This window comes from Aptenodytes forsteri, unplaced genomic scaffold (assembly GCF_000699145.1).
Source record: "Aptenodytes forsteri isolate BGI_AS27 unplaced genomic scaffold, ASM69914v1 Scaffold93, whole genome shotgun sequence".
NCBI lineage: Eukaryota > Metazoa > Chordata > Aves > Sphenisciformes > Spheniscidae > Aptenodytes > Aptenodytes forsteri.
This window is the reverse complement of record NW_008794665.1, coordinates 8,035,052-8,050,368: the sequence shown is the minus strand read 5'-3', so window position 1 is coordinate 8,050,368 and position 15,317 is coordinate 8,035,052. Positions and strand designations below refer to the sequence as shown.

The 15,317-nt window shown below is 42.5% G+C and overlaps 1 protein-coding gene across 1 annotated transcript; it reads left to right on the top strand.

The window, feature by feature from the left end:
* The first annotated feature begins 653 nt into the window (after positions 1 to 653).
* Positions 654 to 13,243, top strand: ETNPPL (ethanolamine-phosphate phospho-lyase). The gene is made up of 12 exons (XM_009273578.2): positions 654 to 767; positions 929 to 1,088; positions 1,965 to 2,039; positions 3,796 to 3,889; positions 4,889 to 5,005; positions 6,742 to 6,824; positions 7,351 to 7,576; positions 8,470 to 8,624; positions 9,382 to 9,471; positions 9,683 to 9,813; positions 10,687 to 10,742; positions 11,620 to 13,243. Exons 1-12 carry the CDS (start codon positions 713 to 715, stop codon positions 11,749 to 11,751), a joined length of 1,374 nt encoding a protein of 457 aa, XP_009271853.1. The 5' UTR covers positions 654 to 712; the 3' UTR covers positions 11,752 to 13,243.
* The last annotated feature ends 2,074 nt before the right edge of the window (positions 13,244 to 15,317 follow it).

Genomic DNA, 15,317 nt, shown 5'->3' with positions numbered 1-15,317 from the left:
AGTGTTTAGAGAGTATTTTGAATAATTTTACAAGGAGCCAGAGTTTTGCTGGAAGCCAGTGTGATTTAGGTGTTTATAAAAAGCCGCTTTTAAAGATTTTATCCAAAGCAGTCAGGATGAGATACTGAGATTTTTAGGACCTGCTCGGCACCTCTGAAAATAAAGCCTGCAAGGCATTACTGTTTTGTTCTTGAATGTGACCTCTACACGGTACAGTCATCCATTGCGTAATGAATTTTTGGCTATAGTATAAAACAATGCTTAACAACTTAGTTTTATTCCCTGGGAGTTAATTGGCCATACATGTTCGTAAGGCATGTAAACAAACAGAGCTACAGCCTAGAAACGCAGCAGGACGTATAAGGACCTGGAACGACTTTGCAGTCACTGTGCCTGTGTGAATCTGCTTGCAGACAGAGTCATGCTTTGGAAAACGCCCTTATTAAAGACCTGCTTCTGTTCCCACTGTGCCTGGGCAGGTACACGGCGGCTCAAGAGCCCTGCTTGACCACCATCTGAACCACTCACAAGCTCTTTGCAGAGGGAGGCAGTTGTCTCCAGAGCTGCAAAAGATCAACCCCCTGAAAACTCAGAGGGGGAAAAACTGAGAAAACTAAAATGATGTTATTTTATACTTCTTTTTTTTAGGCCTTCCTGCAAAGTTTTCTTTGCCAAGGACCCTCTGAAGATAGTGCGTGCTCAGGGCCAATACATGTTTGATGAGAAAGGAGAAAAATACTTAGACTGTATCAACAACGTTGCACATGGTAAGCAGTTAACTTGTAAGACTGCTTCTATTCCTTCATTTCTAATAGGAATCAGAACACACTTCTTCCAAGTGATGATGTTCACAGTGCTTCTCTGAATCTCCTTCTGTGGTTCAATAACTGACTGCTTGCTAGTAATAACTAATTATTTTCTTCTTTAGTTGGCCACAGCCATCCATACGTGATAAAGGCTGCAACAAAACAGATGGAACTGCTCAATACAAATTCCCGGTTCCTGCATGACAACCTTGTTCAGTATGCGCAACGTCTTACAGCCACCCTGCCCGAGAAACTCTCTGTTTGCTATTTTGTTAACTCTGGGTATGTCTGAATATTTATTTTTTTCCATTATGACTATTTTGCTCCTGTTTGAGATGGACACTTAGAACAGCTTGGTCTAAATCCTACTAAGTAGGACGTAGTAATAAGCAACAAAAATATTTCCAGTACTGATGGAAGGATCCTTCCCATTTGCAGCTGTCATATTTAGTGTGGTGGCTCAATGCAAGAGAGCCAAAACATGAAACTGGTCTGCTGAATGCTATGCAAAAAAGGGGGAAAAAGGCAAGAAAAGCAAATTAGACTGCAAATTGGTGAACGTTATGTACAGATTGATGAACGCTATCTGTAAATTGACGTATGACCTTGGAAACGAGTAGTCTTCTTTAGACGGTCCCTTTAGTCTGTGATCACTTGTGTTTCCAGAACAGACAACCCGCAGGGACTTGTGAGCAGAGGGGCTGCTACGGGTCAGGCTGGAAGTTTGAGTCTTCATCCAGGGAGCAAATTTGTGTTCTCTGCTGCCTGATAGTGCAAGCACTGGGGAGGACCGAGCTGTCGTGGAGGGTGGGAGATGGGGCTGGTGCGCTGTTGCTTTTCAAGGGTTTGTGGCTGCATTGCGCTCTCAGCTGCAAAGCGGTCTCATTTGTACCAAGAGGAGGTAAATGTCTACAAGCAATCTGGGGGAGGGAAAGAAAGCATCTCTTTGTTTGCTGTTTATACAAAGAGCTGTTTTTTCTTTGCTCTTTTACATGGCATTTACAGTCTCAACCTTAGCATTGTAATCTGTATAGTAACAGAGCCTGCTGTGTTGATTTATTATATCCATTAGTCCCATGCCTCCTCTTCTGTGTCAGAATACCATTTTAATTGGAAGCGCTTCCTCACTATTTTGCGGCTGTATCTGTTATTATGCAGGTCTGAAGCAAATGATCTTGCTTTACGACTGGCTCGGCAGTACCATGGGCACCAAGATGTGATCACCCTTGAAAAGTAAGTACATAGAGTAGCTTATGTGAATGCAGCCAGCAACTCGTGCCATTACTTCAGAAGCGGCTTTGCAGCAGCCCCCTGCTGTTTGTACTCTGCTGCCTGCTGAAAGAAAAGCTTTGTTGCTTTCATACTAGAACAGGTCAGGAAATCCCTTTTCCGCATTTGGATAAACACAAGTTTTGAAGATCTCTGAAAAATAAGCTTGTCAGTCACCCCAGAAGGTCAATCACCTGTAACAGGGCATTTCCCACAGAGACTCCCAAAGCAATTCAGGCCAGAGACTTGAATGTTGGTTTTCAACATCAGTGAGCAGTCTGGCCACTGGGCTGCTCTGGAAAAGGGTTTTCTATTTGTCACGGTCTGCTGGACGTGTTTCTTTTTGTACAAATAAATATTCAGTGGTCAAGAAGAAAGATCCTGTGGCTCTGCAACAGTGCTGCACTGATGCTCAGCTCTCTTCCAGTGAACACAAGTACACACACAAAACCAAACAGCTCCAAAATCAGGAGGCACTGAGAGGGCTGTCAGCCATGGGGAAGGTCGCCGACCACATCTCTGGGTTTCCCTATCCTAGATGCAGCAGTAGGGTTGGTTATGCTGCTGTAGGGCTGGATCTTCTTCTCAGGTTGTGATTAGAATGTCCAGCCAGAGCAACTGCAAGAGCACGTGTCTCTATCTGAATGGCACAAAGCTTGTTTGACTCAGCCATGCTCAGATCCCTGTCAGCCCTCCTTGACTCATGTGGCCAAAATCTGGACCCACTGAGAGTAGCTTCTGTCAGGAGAGGCTGAGGATGGAGCTGGCTCTGTCACTGTTTCACCGCAATGTCTTGTCTTCCTGAACACCACAGGGTATTTCTTTGCCCAGGTCTCAAGGCTCTGTAGGCTTTTGCCACAGCTACCATCCCAGTCAGGGTGGGCTTTCTGTCCTTTCTTTGTGTCCATTGGCAGGTTTTGTTGACTGGCTGGTAGAAAGGTGTAACGAAGACAAAGGAGTTCAAAAACATCTTCTCTACCCTGTGTGTGTGCTACTGTGAGATTGTGACATGTCTTTGATTTGGTTTGAGGTTCCCTTCGCTTCAAGTTTATGGCTGAACGAAAGTGTTTATTCCCTGAATGAAGCTGCTACACGCTTTAGGTTCAAAAGGCGCTGTTTCCTCATTTCTAAATCAAATTGGCCCCAGCAGTAACCAGCTTTAGCACAGTCTGCAATATAAAGCTTTTATATTCAAACAATATTCATCCTTACCCTGAAAGTGGCTTCTGCCAAACAGTCTAGCCTGTAGGGCCTTCAGGGCAGGTAGTGGTATGCTGCTGCATAAGATCCCCACCTTCTGATGCAATGCACGCTCTTGAGAGTCTTTGCAATGGTGTTGGGGTCTAGCTTGCAAAGCTTGGGGTGGCCAGAGTGGGGCCCACAGGTTGGAAATGAGGGAGCTGGACCAACCCTTCAGCTGCTACGTAAGGCCGCTAGAGGTGGTGCGGTCCAGGGGACGTCATCTTGGTCTGTCCCCATGCTGGCACTTGATTTTATGCAAGAAAAAAACCCTCCTGGTTCCAGTCTTGCTAGTGAATTAAAGTCAACAGCAATTTCATATTGCCTTTGAGAGAAAGGCTGGGATCAAGATCCCTTCACAAACAGTGCTACTGTGTTGCAGATACAGTTGCTTATTCTGGATTATTTATGGGCACAGTTGTAAATTTAGCTCTTCTGTACGTTTGGTGAAAAGTGACTTCGATATTTAACACTCATGCAGTGCTTACCATGGCCATGTTACATCTCTGATTGACATCAGTCCCTATAAATTTAATCAGCTGGGAAAGGACAGCAAGAAGGAGTTTGTGCATGTGGTAAGTCTGTTTTTTTGCTTTTTGTCATTTTTATGCCTGTTACGCAGCATATAGAATTACCCGCTTCTGGCGTAAATATTCTTTCATTCTGTTTTGCTGATGCTAGAGTACATACACCTGGCTGTTTGTCAGTGGATTAAATAGAGCAAAACTGTTCGCTTTTAGATTTCTAAGAGGGTATTCAGCTGTGAGGCTGATTTCCTTCGTAGTGCTACAAGTTTCCTGAGTCACTGCACTGTATAGTTACACAGTTTGAAGAAATTAGCCAATATCTGTTGTGTTGGTTTGGCTAAAGATATGCAGGGCTTTTGAGTCTACTTCCAAAAACTGGAAAGGCAGACTCCACAAGTTCACACAGATCTGGGTATAGAGCTCACGGGTGTCCAACGGAACGGGATACTGTTTCATTTTCAGCCTGAACTTGTGTATCTTACAAAGTCAAAAATCATTCTCAGCCCAGAGATGTACACCAAGCAGGTCTTTCTTACCTAGACTTCCGTGCGTTAACCACACTGCCAAAGTAGTATCCACCTTTTTATACCACTTCCTTTCTCTTATTTACTGAACCCCTCCCAACACCGTTTGTAGAGGCTTGAAGGTCATACAGATTCGTACCGTGACTAGGATGCTGGGAGGGAAGTGACGGACTGGAAAACCCCATTCTCCAGTTGCAGAAATGGATCTTTCTGCAAGAATCTGAAATAAGATGATGGATGAAGACTCAGTATTGTGTCTTGGGGGAGAGGAGGGATGGTCTTGAAAGGTGGATGAGGTAGACAATGGCTCATTCAACAGTTGCGTCCAGTAATATTGAACACATCACAGGGCTGGATTGAATTTAAGCTCCTGTAAGCATTTTTGCAATTCCATGCAGAAATTCCAGCTGTACTAACTCCTGTTATCTCTCTGTGCGGAAAGACAAAAATGCAGAGCAATAGAGAAGAAAGTAAATGTTTCATAGAAGGATGGGCTTTAAAAAAAAAAAATTGGTCTTTTCAGGCTCCTTCTCCAGATATCTACAGAGGGAAATATAGGGAAGACGACCCAGATCCAGCAAGTGCTTATGCTGAAGAGGTGAAAAAGATTATTGAAGAAACACAGAAGAATGGACGCAAGGTGTGTGTTTCGTGCTCTAGAAATGCTGAGGCTTCATCTATTAAGTGTGGCATGGGGGCATGAAACAGGCAACTAAGGACATGTTTCTTTACTCAGTTTCCCTTGCTTCCCTCTGCCCTTCATTTTTCTATGGTGGGTTCTGTGTTCAAAATGGGCCATTTTTCTACCTGATGCTCTTATCATAATTTTTGTAGGCATCATTGAAAGGATCAATAATACAGTTGTAAATAAGCAGATACAACTAAAGCAGTTTAATTTCCTATTTTATGCATTGAATCAATAGATTGTAAATATCTTAGGGCAAGCTTTGAGTTCAGCTGAGAAACTACATCACAAATTCTAGCAAGGATATATAAAAGTCTCCAAGACATGGAGAAAATATGCTAGATAAAATCTTGATACTACCTTTCTGAGTCTAGTAGCTTAAGATAACTTTGGAGTCATCTAAAAAGGGCAACCTTTCAATCATATACAATATGACCTTGATAAAACCAGACAATTTCTGAACAGGTTTGCCTAAAATGTGTGTTAATGTTTTGTATGATGGCGTTTTGAGACATGTAGGGCATGATCCAAAGCCCACTGAAGTCACAGAAGACTTCACTGGAGATTGGAACAACATGTTCCCTTCTAGTCCAATGAACTTACATCACTCTTCTTTTAGTTTCTTCATCAACTTTTTTTTATTCTCTACTAACGGATAGTTTTGTTTTTTTCTTCCCTTGTTTCCTTTCTTTTGCATATTTCTTAGGTTTTGGTGACATAGACCTGTGGCAGGACAAGTTGTGCTAAAGGCTAAGCCTCACATGCTATGGGAAGCTTCGTACTCTTTGGCCGTAGCATGCCTCTTCAAATATAGTGTACGGTTCTTTACACGTTACTACTCGGCCTTGTTTCCAGGAAGACTGCACCAGCCCAGAGAGACCTCTTGATGCTCAGGGAGGGGTTCACAAGTGGTGTGGGGATGCAATCCCTTAAATAGCAGACTTATGCTGAGACTTTGGGGTAATATCGTATCTCTGCTGCATAGACCTCTGCTGTTGACAAGAAACGAATTTTGATATTCCGGTGTATCTGATCCACTGCTCTTACCCTTACTGACTTAAAATAACTTTCTTTTTCATTCCTAGCAACTGGAATTATTTCACCTGTAGAATTTTTCTCCTCTTTTGTCAAGTGCCTCATGCTGACATTTTACTTGTGTAGTTATTTGCATTAGGCAGGGGTGCCCAAAGCGTAGCCTCAGGTCATCTTACAGTTCAGCTTCTACCCGCCTCTACCTGGTGTTCAGGATTGAACAAAAAAGCGGATCACCACATGTACCTGTTACCGGGGAGCCTTGGCATTAAGCAAGTTTCATTAACCTCTTGGGGAAAATGGCAAACACTGTTGTGCGTCTCCTGTGAATTGAAATTTGTAAATAAATTTACATAGCTCCCAGGAGCCTGATCCAATGTCCACTAACACCAGTAAGTGTCTTCCACTTCCACAGCTGTAGGAAGTCCTTGTATTCCCATCAGGTGGCAAAGGTGGCCCTGGCTACTGCAAATTTGGGCACCCCAGGTTACAAAATGAATAAATTCTTTAGCCATAGCTGTTCTCAAGAGCCCTCAGTTGTCCAACCTATTGCGTGATTAAATTAAGGCACACATTTAAACGTTTATTTCTAGACTGTTAGATGTTTGCGCAAAGGCAAGCAGATGAACACAGTTCTCACCTGAGTTTGTTTTTTGTAGATTGCTGCCTTCATAGCAGAATCCATGCAGAGCTGTGGAGGCCAAGTAATTCCACCTGTGGGCTATTTCCAGAAAGTGGCAGAGTACGTACATCACTCCAAAAGGGCATAACTGGAAAATTAACCAAAGAAACAGGTTTTTCACTATAGGCTTATCCAATCAATTCAGCTTTCACCCTCTCTTGTTCTTGGCTATCTGTGGTTCCTTTCTACTTTTTGAAGAGTATGATTCCACTTCTGTTTTTTTATGGAACATCAGCTGACTAATTGTTTTTAGCTGGATAATTATCTTTCCTTTTCTATATTTAATCCTCAGGCCATAAGTTTGATGGAAGATGAAGTTGAACCATCGTAGATATAACCCTGCAGTACCATTACAGTACCCCTATTTTGCATCAAAATATCAGGTTTTTGTCTTAACATTTAGCAAACTAAAAATTTTGTCAATTGAAATAGCTATAGCTGTCTTTCAGCAGCCACGTTCTTTTTTTTTTTTTCCTGACCTGGTCTTACACTGGAGAATTTCTGTAATACAAACTCCCTTGTCCTAGATCGCCTACCCGACGTGTACTGCAGCACTAGTCATTCAAGCTATTCTATTTGTTTTCAGGTACGTGCGTGAGGCAGGTGGAGTGTTCATAGCTGATGAGGTCCAGGTTGGCTTTGGCAGAGTTGGGAAGCATTTTTGGGCATTCCAGCTGCAAGGCGAAGACTTTGTGCCTGACATTGTCACCATGGGAAAGCCCATTGGCAATGGCCACCCTATGTCTTGTGTGGTCACAACAAGGGAAATCGCTGAAAGTTTCGGTGCCTCAGGACTGGAGTATTTCAATACAGTAAGTTCGTAGGTGAAGGTTTGCCTTTTTTTCTTTTGGTCTGCATTTAGCAGTTAGAAGTTGTTCAGCTGATTCAGCTAACATCTGCATCCATCACTGCATCACATTACTAAGAGCTCGAGTCAACCGCAGTCTAATATCTAAAAGCAAGTGGAGAGGCTTTGAAATATGCTCTGTACCAAGTGGTATATCTTAATATGGACCAGCACTAGCTCTCTGGCAAGTCATGCATCTCGGCTCACATCCATACAGATAAATTCTTCCTTACTTCTCTCTCTCTCTTTCCACCCCCCGTCTCTGAAATGCTGACCATGTAAAATTTCATTTTCTAGGATAGGCTCTGTGCTGGTGGGGCTCATGTCCTGGCAGGCCTTGCTCTGCAGTTGTCGCCTAACAAAACAGTGACCCTTTACCAAAGGAAACATTTGAGCTGCGTGCATGCCACAGAGGAGCAGCTTTCTTCTTGTTTACCGAGTCCTCTTTCTGCTCCTGTGACTGAGCCTTCTTCCCAGCTACAATGAATCCCCCTGCTTTCAATGGAGTTTATACCCTCCAGTTCAAGAAGTATCAGATCTATCACCCACTGCTCTTCACAGGAGCATTTTGCCTGCACATGCAATCAGCAAACCATGAGAGCAGCTTGAACGCTTCAGCTGTGAAATCTTCAAATTACAGAAGCCTGAAGCGGAGGAAGAGGGAGCCCCTCCCTTGGGCCTCTTACACTGCCCAAAGTGTGGGGGACAGTGCTCCACAGCCTGCATGGCACAAAATCCCCCCCTCTTCAAGCTTTCCTCATGACGTGCCAAGCAGGAGAGGGCAAGTGAAAACTACATGGATAGACACAGATGAACGTTCCTGACGGGTTTTGTTTTCCTATTTGTCTTTGCTATCAGTTTGGAGGCAATCCAGTGTCGTGTGCTATTGGTTTGGCTGTGCTGGAGGTAATAGAAAAAGAAGATCTCCAAGGAAACGCTACACGTGTAGGAAATTACCTCCTGGAGTTGCTGGCTGAGCAAAAGGAGAAACACCCCTTAGTGGGAGATATCAGGTGGGTGCCTTACAGCAATGTCAGAGAAGAAAAATAACTGTGCTAGAAAAATCAACAAGTTTGAAGTGAGGGGAACGCAGAAACATTATGTCATGTTTATGCTACACCTCTTTTTTAAAATGGACTACCCAAAACTGATACTGTAAGGCAATATATTTTTCAAAAAAGTTGTCCATCCATCTGCTTAGTTAGGTATAAACGTAGCCACTAGAAGAGCTCTGGGAGAGAGTAGGAGAAAGAGCCATCCGTGTGCAATAGCCCAGTTGTCAGCACGCTGTTGGGATGCTGGACACCTTGTTCAAATATCTGGTCCATTTCATTTGGAGATGTTAGTGTGGGTTTTCCTCATCTCATCTTACTACCATGATAACTGCCTTCAGGTTTTGGCAGGGGGGGTTGGGTTGTGGGGGTTTTTTTGTTCTTGTTTTTGGTTATTTGTCTTCCACAGCTCCCTGGCTTGAGGTTTGCAGGATAAGAGAGAAAGAAAATTATTCTATCATTCTTAACTGGCCATGTAGCCTTAATGAGCCAGCTAAATTTATGTATCCAGAAATATCTGTTATCCCACTTGATCATCTGAAGTAGCCAGTGCCAAAAGACAACCAAAGAGAAAGTCTCCTCTCTTTCCTGCTCCTTCCCCGCTTGCGCCCCAGGGAAGGGAACTGCAGTTGTTAGAAACAGGTTTTGCATTTGCAGCAGAAGGCTTGGGTTACCGATGCTGGATTTCACTTGTCTGTATTTTTTTTCTCTACTCCAGGGGTGTTGGATTGTTTGTTGGAGTGGATCTGGTGAAAGATCAACAAAAGCGAACACCAGCCACAGCTGAAGCCCTTCACCTTATTTACAAGTAAATGGTTTTTAAAGACTATGTGCAGTGATCAAACCCTCCTAATATTCCCCAGCAGTTAGTCATTAATTTCAGCTTAGATTTGTCTAGCTTTTGATAACATAATACTAGAAAAAGAAAAGTTTCAAAATCTAACTCAGCCTGAAGGGTCTGACAGGACACAATATAGTTTTATACCTGTGTCTAACACAGATGTTTCCTCTTTCCACAGGCTGAAAGAGCATCAAATCCTTCTTAGTGCAGATGGACCCCACAGAAATATACTAAAATTTAAACCACCAATGTGTTTCACAATGGAGGATGCAAAACACGTAGTGGAGACAATTGATGCACTTCTCACAGGTATGTATGCTTTAGTGCTCAAAGGAGTACTCTTCTTTGTTCATTTCCAGATGATCCATTAGAAACACCAGCCACCATAATCTAGGCCATTACGTGCAAGGGAAAGTAATCAATTACATTTCTTACCGCTTGTCCAAACTGCTGTTCTTAATGCCAATTATTATAAATAAATAAAAAGCCCCATATGTACTTCATCCAAACTTTTAGGCAAAATCCTGCTCTTGATCCTTTCTGTCACAGACTCGGTGTTACTACTCATTTCTGGTCACATATGCTATATGTTAAGGAGCGAATATATTAATTCAGTACAGGCCTGACAGACACTGGTGAAACTTTCCGTAATGTGCTCTACCTTTTTTTTCTGTTTTTCTTTTAACTGGTGTACTGGAACATGATTGTCTCACTCAAATTTAGCCTGAAGGTTTTCAGGCTCTATTTATCTTCTCCCTGGGAACCAATCCAGGGGAAAATAATGTCAGGTATACTATTAGGGTAAGGACTCTCCAAGCCCATTCTACATTGAATGCTCCTGTCTCCTGAGATTATACAACTGGAGTTAGACTAGCACGAACCTGCTGGACAAAGGCAGAATTCAGCTCTGAAAGGTCTATCTGAACCCCCATGCTACAGCCAAGTTGCTAATTTCGTTCTTTTCTCTAAACGCCTCCAAGCTACACATTCCTGATACGTTAATCACATTGCCTCAGAAAAATGTTTTAGGAAGTATTCATCATTCTTCAATTATTATTCTGTGTGACAAATGCCCAGAGGAATAGCTGATTAGGTATTTTTTATTCAGCCAGCTGTTAAATTGACTGTATGCTTACTTACCCCTGGTTCTTTCTAATTTAATTATTTTATTACCTTTTTTAGAAATGGAAGAGGCAACTGGAATGAAGACAGCAAATAATGCACAGTGTAAAAGAAAAGTATGTTTTGAATTTTTTTTAACTCTTATTCAGATAGGTGTTTGGCAAAGCAAGTATAAATTACTTTGGTAGAGCACACCTTCATTTTTGGTGGTGTGAGTGGTTCTGTGCCTTGAAACTGAGCTCAGACCGTAACCCGCTACTAGAAACCTGAGAGGATTGTGTTACTGGGGCAAATCTAAAAAGAGCTGAGTAATCAGACCTACAACGAGAAACATGTTCTAGACAAGCCCCTCGTTTTGTCTGTCTTGTGTTGTGTGCAAACAAGACCAACCAGACTTTGGGCTGTGCAAAATTGCGAGCTCAGCAGTCAACAATTTTACTAGTTCTAGGTATTGCGTGCTACTGATGGTTATTTGGCTTTCTAAGCAAGCCTTCAGCCTGGAAGGTGTCCCAGGTTTTCAGGGGGTTCCAAGGATTTTGTTTCCACCGTAGCTCTTTGAGTATGAATGCCTGACATGCATCTAAATTAGGACTTCTTGGGTTGCAGCCCCAACTTTGGATAAATCATATATAATTTCTCACACCCTTAAAAACACGTCACCCACTGTGTTGTAGGAAAGCTTGCTGAGCTGTCCCTTGGTGAGTTTTCCAGTGATGCTGCGAATGGTGAGAAGGCAAAAGCTCAGTTGTCTAGGGATGTAGTAATTAAGGCAGAGATCCTATGGATTATTGGCTATCTAGGTTATACTAGATTTGGAGCGCAAGCCTCCTCTTACAGACATTTGTACACATTCGGTTCAATTTCTTTCAAAGCTAAGAAGCTGTGCCACTAAAAGAGGACAGTCAGGCAGGGCTGCCTAATGGGAACCAAGTCCAATGGCTGCCTGTTGGAAGGCATGCACGTGCTTTCACTGACATTTCATTTCTGTTTCAGACAACTGAAGGGAGTTCTCAACCAGGAGGTGCAAGTGAAAGCATCGGCCACATGAATGGAGCTGCCTGCAGACAAGAAAATAGTCTTTATTCTAAAAAACGCTCAGTGCCAAGTAAAAGAATAAGAACATGAAGAGGGAAAGTTTCCTCATTCAGTTTGAATTTGTGTCCGGCTTGCTTTTGAGATGAAGAGTGCAATAGTCCGAGTCCTAGGATCTGTTTGAAGCCTAGTCCTAGCTTCCATAAACTGGCTGAATTCCTATTAGCTTCAGTAGGAGTTTAAAATACCTTTTCAGATACATGAGAACTGCACCATGTGGCTTGAAATCTAGATGTGACAGAACAGACCAGTGATACACAAATACCTTGGTGCCGATGGCAGGCTTGACATAGGTGCACAAACTCAGTGAAAACTGGATTTACCTGTATTACACAGAATCTGAATTGCTTAACCACCATACAAGCAAATGCCAATCCTATTAAGTTTAAAATTATATGCTTAACATGCTATTTTTACAATCTTTTAAATTTCAATATGTAATATTGAGATAATTACTTCCCATGTTTTAATGGCTGAGTTCACAAAACAGTGCTTGAGAGAGAAATCATTATTATCTTCCAGTGTAACTTAGGTCCTATGGACCATATTCCCAGCTGATGTAAATTGGTGTAGCTTTGTTAATGTAAACGACGCTCTACCAAGAGTCTACCACTGTGTGTGTAGAGACACGATGTTTATGCAGAGCATTCTCACTTTATGTTCAAAGAAAATGAAGAATCTGGATCCTAATTTTCTACAGATAAAGCAAGTTTTATAGTTAACTATTTATATATAATAAGATTTTATGATTTTTTTCCCAAAAGTTTATATATTGAACCCTCTCAGTCCAAAAAATATGCAAGTAGAGTATATATCATTTCAGATGCACTGACTGATTGAATTTAACCTGAGGATCTCTCAAAATGAGGTTCCCAGGGACAGCCCAGCTTGCATTCCCATGGATTTTAGTTGTTTTGACAGTCGTGGGAATTACTGCCTGAACCCGTTGTAGCAGGGCTGTTACTTTTTGTCAGTGATGATGAAGAGTCGCATACCAGTTGCATGGGATCCTGACACATAAATGGCTATGCTAACATTTGATAGATTACTAAAATGAGAGGACCACTGCATAAAACATGCATGCAACCACTTTGCAGCCACTGCCTATCTGTGCTGCAGATAGTTTAGACTGACTTGACTTCTTGTCAGTGTTAAATTTCAACGAGAGCACACAAGCCTGCTTCTCTGTTTTTAATACGTGCACAACTCCATGCTATGGAAGACAACTGAGGGCTTTACAAATGGTTTGTACTTCAGAAAGAAAAAAAAGACAAAATGTATTTCCTCTTCAATTTCAATACCCTAAGTTCTGCTGTTTTGTAATTGCTGCTAATGACCCTACTGATATGACCGAAAATTGAGCACCTTATCTAATTTCATGTTTTCCACAATTTGCTATATTAGTATTGATGTTTCCGGTGTAATGTCTTCCAACATCCTCAAGCTGGCTTATTTGTTGTTTCATGATCTTGAATAATTCTTCCATAAAAATAAATCTCTTATTTGTAATTACGATGTCCTCCACAAAGAGGTTTTTTGTTTTAGTTTTATTCTTCAGTAACACCTATTTGATGAGGGAAGTAACTTCAGTTTTGGCTGGGGGTTGACTCCATGCTGAAGCAGAACTGGCTAGGCTGTGTTTCCCCGAGGCCCTACATGGCCCTCTGCTGTCGGCAGCTCTTACCCTCCAAGCCAGATGTTACCTGAGCTGCCACAGTTCAGCCCCTGCTAACCCTGCACCAGGAAGGATGCCACAGGTCTTTTCCAACGTGAAACTACACAAAGACCTAAGTCAACCTAATTTGGTATGTGTCCAAAGGCACGGTTTAGGTCACTCCCCGTATGGAGTGGGGCTACTTACATTATACCTCATCTGCCACGTGCAGCACCAGCAGCGTGCGCTTCCCAGCAAAGAAATGCTTGTGTGATTTATTGGAAGGGTTAAGCTCAAAGGCACACAGCCCATCAGTCTATATGATGGCACTGACTGTTGTGGCACGTCATTAATACTTAATTTTCAAAAGCATGTCAAAGAACTAGAAAAATAAAAAATCCAATTAGCCTAAACCTGGGGGGAGGTGAAGATTACAACTTCATAAACGCAAGGGGCCTGTGCCTCTACCTCTACCCTACCTGTGTCTTGCTTCTGCACACGCTTGAAATACATAGAACAACCATTGCTCCAATGTGCTAGTGTTTTTCACCCAGTTTCTGCTTCACAAGTCAGGAAGCTGTCTACCTATTAGTTCTGCTCATTATGCAAGGTGCGAGTTACCTAGAACAACTAAAAGTCTCCTATTTTCTTTAAACAACAGAGGCTATCACTTCTATGATACACACTGAAAAAAACCCACTATCATTTAAATGGAGGAACCAATCCAACAGTTACCAGGAGTTGAGCTGGACCTACTAGAATTATTATTACTATATCATTGTTAATGTTCCCGCAGTATCTCAGAGTCCACCTGCAAGATTATGCACAAGCCCTGCTGTGAAGGGCTTTCTAATTAGAAGAGACTGACTAAAGGATGAGAGAGTGGAAGCAGAAATAATTAAGGCTAAACACAGAGAGAGCAGTTCCAGTCAGCTGAACTGATCAAATGTATTCCCTCCACTGAACAGGCAAGGCTTTTTTCCCCTTTCCAACTCTCGGTTTCCCTTTTTCTTCTTTTTACCTCTCCTGAACTGGCTGTGCAATTCCTGTTTTTAGCCATATGGTTCAACCTCCACCCAAGCCCTTACATTCATCAGACACCTCCATAAGCCAGTTCAACTCACTGACCGTGCAGAAAAAAATAAGACCATGCTTTTTTCCACATCAGTGTTCTGCAAGGCTAATGAACAGGCGCCTGGAGGAGGCCTGAGCCTGCACAGGACATGCAGCAGGAGGAAGAGACAGTGGGGTGAGGGAAAGGCAGGGCTCCATCACAAGTGGGCATCACATGCTGGAGTTAGTTACTTTTATCTTTGCTCTAGCTCATATTCTACTGGAAGCTGAATTAAGGTAGTTTTATTGCATTCTCATAGTTTACCACTGTTTTGATCACTTTTATATTGCACATTTAAGACTTTTAAGCAAACAGACCAGTTAGAACAAGGGAAAAAGAAAGGACCGTGCTTGCTGCACGGACACTGTGAGAGTCTGAACCCACCACCAGTTAATTCCCCTACATAAAAGCAAGCACAACTGAACCTGTGTGGAGTCGGAAAGCTGTGCCTTAGAGAGCACTGTTCTGGGGAGAAGAATCAGGATCAAAAGTTGCCATGTCAACGCAACACCACTGAACTGCCAGGGAAACAGAGCATGCCACATGCCCACATCTGGGGAAAAAAAGCCTCAGCCTTAGCTCCATTAAACATTGCAATGGGAATACACTGAGTAGAAGAATTTTGCAGGCGTATTATATTTTGCCTGTTGCTTTTTAGATGTATGGTTTCTTAGACATACAACAGTCTTATCAGAGAATACGTTTATAATCTTCACAGCTGCTAAGCTTGGTGGCTGCGAACTAACAGACAGCCCCACCACACCAAAGTTCAGAGGGGAAAAGTCCCCCCCCCCTCCTCCACACACACACACCCAGAAGAAGCAAGCTCTC

Coding starts and splice junctions, on each gene's coding strand:
- ETNPPL (XM_009273578.2), top strand. CDS start 713: ATGTTTGATGAGAAAGGAGAAAAATACTTAGACTGTATCAACAACGTT. Junction 3,890..4,888: donor AGAAGGAGTTTGTGCATGTG/GTAAGTCTGTTT, acceptor TGGTCTTTTCAG/GCTCCTTCTCCAGATATCTA. Junction 9,472..9,682: donor GCCCTTCACCTTATTTACAA/GTAAATGGTTTT, acceptor CTCTTTCCACAG/GCTGAAAGAGCATCAAATCC.